General features: G+C 52.5%; 1 protein-coding gene across 1 annotated transcript; it reads right to left on the reverse strand.

The window, feature by feature from the left end:
* Positions 1-211: 211 nt before the first annotated feature.
* On the reverse strand, positions 212-598 carry ColSpa_08963 (uncharacterized protein; the record flags this gene model as incomplete). The annotated part of the gene is made up of 1 exon (XM_049275175.1): positions 212-598. The coding sequence occupies one exon, from the start codon at positions 596-598 to the stop codon at positions 212-214; it is 387 nt and encodes a 128-aa protein (XP_049131132.1).
* Positions 599-4,515: the final 3,917 nt, after the last annotated feature.

Consider the following 4,515-nt stretch of genomic DNA (forward strand, 5'->3'; position numbering starts at 1 on the left):
GCGCAAAGTCCGGATATCGGCAATATGGATAGTCTGGATGAATCCAGTGCATCCGAATTACCCAGTGAGGCCGGAAGTTGCATATGGGTGGGTGGTGGTGGTGGTGAAATAAGTGGTGATAGTGGTGGTGATAGTGGTGGTGATAGTGGTGGTGATAGTGGTGGTGATAGTGTTTCGGATGTGGGGGTGTCTCGCAAGTAGGGGGGTTGAGTTAGGCCGTAGCCTCTTTCGCGATCTGCTTCCTGGGGCCCTCAAAGCTGGAGACGACATTATCAACAGATTGCGCGATGGTTAAGAAGACGTCCTTGCGGGCCTCATAGTGCCTGGCCTCCTCGTCCAGGGCGGACAAGACAGACCCAGTGGCGGTCCTACCAGTGGCTGGAGTTAAGGTCGGAGGCCCCTTTGCCGTTGGGGGAGAGGGATTGAAGGTGTTAGGCTGGCTTCCCGCGAGACTGGGCCGGAGTGGCTGAGTCTCGGTATTGCGGCGGCGTTTAGCCCTTGATGGAGAGGTTGGCTCTGGAGGTGACCCAGGGCCCCGATCGGGGCCGGCCGGTGTGGCCGGCAGCGGTCCGATGCCCGCCGGAGGCTGTGAGGCCATCGCGGAAGGGCTCCGGAGCAGAGAGGTGAAGAGTTTTAGGCTGTTAAGGATTCTAGTGGTTCATCACCTGATTCACTAACAGCGGATGCCAAGAAAAATTAGGCGAGAGGGAAGTTGATTTACCGTTACTAAGAGCACAAAGATGTCTCTCAAACCCTAGAGCTTTCCGAAATATGGAACACTTTCCAAGAGGGTTCCAGGAGTAATAGTATGTAGAGATACAGAACTATTGGCGGACTACATCTCTAGTACTAGGCCAAGATAATATCATTTAAACAGAACCTACACTCCAAGCATAGTCATCCTCATCTGACCTCAGATCATCCGGCAGATAGTCCTCGATCTCAGACTCCGCCCGGCCCAAGTCCCGCATAAGCGCGTAGTACTCTTTTTTAGCTTGAGATCTTGCTGCCTTCGCTCGCTCCTGATCCCTCATCTTTCGTCTTCTAGCTATAGGCTCCCAGCACAGAACGCAGAGAAGCTGGCCCCCAACTTCGCTATCCTCAGCAACCTGGGCGAACCTTTCACACCAGCACTTAATGAAGCGCTTACCACCAACGGTAACAATACTTCCCCTAGTACTCGAGGCCCGGCACATCATGATAATTAGGTCGCACAGACTTCGCTGCACTCCTTCGATCAGCATCTTTCATGTGGGGCGGTGGGCTTGGTGTGATGGTGTTGCTGATTTGCTTCTCCGTCAAAGGTGTGGTAGACTGGAAGTCAGTACCATCTGACGAGATCGATGCTTTCCTCGACCCAGGGAGATCATTCGCGGATGCGAGAGTCGTATGCAAGTCGCAGTTGTCCTGTATATTTCGAAGTAAGTCTGGGATTTTGCCTCTGTGCTGGGATATCTTGCCCAGTGCAAGGACGACCATGACGAGTGCGTGTTCGATTGTCCGAGGCGGTCCGCGTCGCTGCTGAACAGGTTCTTTCGGACGTTCAACAGAGATAGATCGCTGTCGTTTGCGTCGCACAACGGGAGCGACCGGCACAGACACGAATCCAGCAACCTCAGGTTTGTGTCGTACGTCTTCCACAGACACGTGTTCCAGGAAGCGTTTGACCATTAGATCCAAATTACCTAGTGTCAGAATCGGGTGCATGCTCAAAATATGCTCTTTGAAGCTTTTGACGTACGCCTGCACACTTGACTCGCTGAAGTCCGGAAAGCTTCTGGCGTTCCTGTTCGTCCGTGGTTCGTTTTGAGGGGAATTGCCATAGGCCTCTCCTGGCGAACATCTCAACGGGCCATCACTGTTGGCTACGTCCGGGTGTACGTAAAAGGAAGCTTTGCCTTCACCGCAACCGAACAGCTGGAGCAATCCTCGATTCTGTTCCTGGGATATGGGGAAGTCCTTGGGGTACTTAATTCCGAGTCGGGTCAGCGAGACCTGCGTCAGTGCTTTGACCGCTGGCCATTCCAACAAGAGGCCTGCTGGAGTGGTGTGATTTGAAGGGATCGACGGTTTTCCAGGCACCAGGGCTGGTCCCGGCGGTTGTTCCGTGTCCTTGGACTGCACGGTACCGCTGGGCGCTGAGCAACCTCCGGTTGCAGCTGAGCCTCGGTCAAAGCCTACCTCAGAAAACGAACGAGCGTGGTCGGCCGGAGAGCATGACGGCGATGCCGACGGTGAGGGCGACAACGGTTGCGGAGTTTCCTCATTCCATGTCTCCCATGCTGTTTCTACGTCCTGAAAGCACCTTTTCATGGATGCCCTCAAGTCTTCAAGTGCCTTCTTAACCTCTGGCATAGCTCTGGAGCCAGAATTAGTATGACGGACGATACGGACCGGTGCAGACCTACTTACGGCTTTGGTGCCCTTTCTTGGTATTTACAATCAACACATCTTTCCATACAGTTCTTACAGGGCTTCAACTCGTCGCATTTTGCTTTGAGTTGCCGACAACTGTCACAAGCCTGAGACGCGAATCAGTACAAGTCAAGTCGGAAAATACCGTCGCATGGTTGGTTACGTACTTGAGATACGCGTACTTGCTTCTTGCGAGTGGGCGCCATGAAGCCAGTCGCCACCACCGGTACTTCGGAGCCGTCAGTGTAAACATGTTCTGGAGGCAGCTGGCACCCAGTGCCGTTCTTTGACGGAACGTAAGCGTACCTGTATTGTCCTGAAACGAACATCGACATGACCGGAGGCTCTTTCGCTAATGTCTGGTTACGGCAGCAGTGCTGTGGCTGCTCGGTCCTCGGACAGACAAGGCGCGGCGTTTGTGAACAGGGTGGACTCCGACAGCTTCAGAAAATGGTTGACGATAGCTATCATAAATGTGAGTAACCGTCGTCGCCGTTGCGAAAGGTTGGTGATTTGGTGAAGTGGTGAGGCGTGAAGGTAGGGAGAATATTGTCGGGAATAGGACGAAGGGGCACAGGTCGCGTAGGCTAGGGAGGTAATTATTGATGCAATAAGCACTGTAGAGAGGGTTCCCAGAGGGTCTGTGTGGACCCTGTACGCAAGGGATTCCCCACGGTACCGGCCGTAATAGAGCTCTGAGGGCATTCATTGGCCGTCGACTGGCCAGCAATTCGGGAAGCCCCCTTCGACGTTCCACAATTATCCGAGTTGTGACGAATGACAAACTTACTACCCTCTGCCAATGGGAGAAAGTGCTCCGAAACGATTAGGGACAATGTCAAAGAATATAGTTAAATCCAACACAAAGAACAGGGACTAGGGGAAGGAGGTTGACCCTTCCTTTGAGTTGTACGGTATTCAGTCGTTCGTCGGTTGTGTGGCTGGAACCTCGATGGGTTGCCAAGGAGATCAAGCTGGCATGGCCGGATCTCCTAGTTGTTGGGCATGGCTGCGGGCTTAATAGCGGCCGCATCCGGGTGGGAATCAATCGATCAATCAGCGGGGGTGAAGATTCATACGTACTGATCATGAGACGGCGCTCAAGAACCAACAGAACGCGAGGCTTGTCGCCCAATGACTTTCTTAGGCGCCGTATTTTCACCACCTTAGAAGCCGCTCGGTGATTGGAGCAATTGACACTATCGGCATGCGCCCACACGTACCACACGAGCTGGTCAGCCCTGTGTTGGAGACGAAGTATGACATAGCGCAGTATGCAAGATTATCAGCCCAATTGCAGACTGCACTGACGACAGTGTGGTGCTACTACGAAAAAGAAACGTGTGATCTAGTAGCGAGAGTTAACGGGAGCTCATGTCCCAGTCGATCGGTGGTTCCGGGCGTTGGCGAACCCCAATGCACTTCCTTAGGATGCAAGCATGCACTAATTAACTAAGCCCCCGCCAGCGATGAACCCAGATTTGCCGGTATATTTGCCGATGGAACAAGTCCATGGTGTAGTTATCTGTAGGTGCCTGCGATGATGACTGGGAAATGACGACGGACGCTTTGGCATCTAACAGTCATTATGTCGCACCAATGTCACCGCTAAACCGCCAAATTGGCTATTCTAAATGCCTTCAAGGATGTGAACAGGGGCACTCATTCACTACGTACGTAGGTAAAGCGCACTTTAGAGCCTTTCTGTCACAAATGTTTCTTTGTGTATGCGACCACAGGACCTGGGCGAGAGCCTTCAATGATCTTCTCCCGTCACAAACCTATTCCTGTGTAGCGTGAAAAATGAAAATGTTGCACGGGTCTGATATTACGCCGGTAATCCTATGAATAAAGGCAATAATGGAACCATGTAGGTACGATCTAGACATAGTTACGCGGAGGAGTATCCCATCGAGTGCGGAAAAACGTCAAAAACACCTACTGCGGGGTAGAGCCAATACGGACAGACGAAGTCTACGAAGTCATTTTATCTATCCAATAACCTGCTAGGAACTTTGGCACCTACGATTCTGATGCGATCCCCATTCCACGGGTCCACAGTAACAGCACGGCATTGCATCCTCAGCTTCAACTCTCGAG

Source organism: Colletotrichum spaethianum (genome assembly GCF_022836535.1).
Source record: "Colletotrichum spaethianum MAFF 239500 DNA, contig25, whole genome shotgun sequence".
Lineage (NCBI taxonomy): Eukaryota > Fungi > Ascomycota > Sordariomycetes > Glomerellales > Glomerellaceae > Colletotrichum > Colletotrichum spaethianum.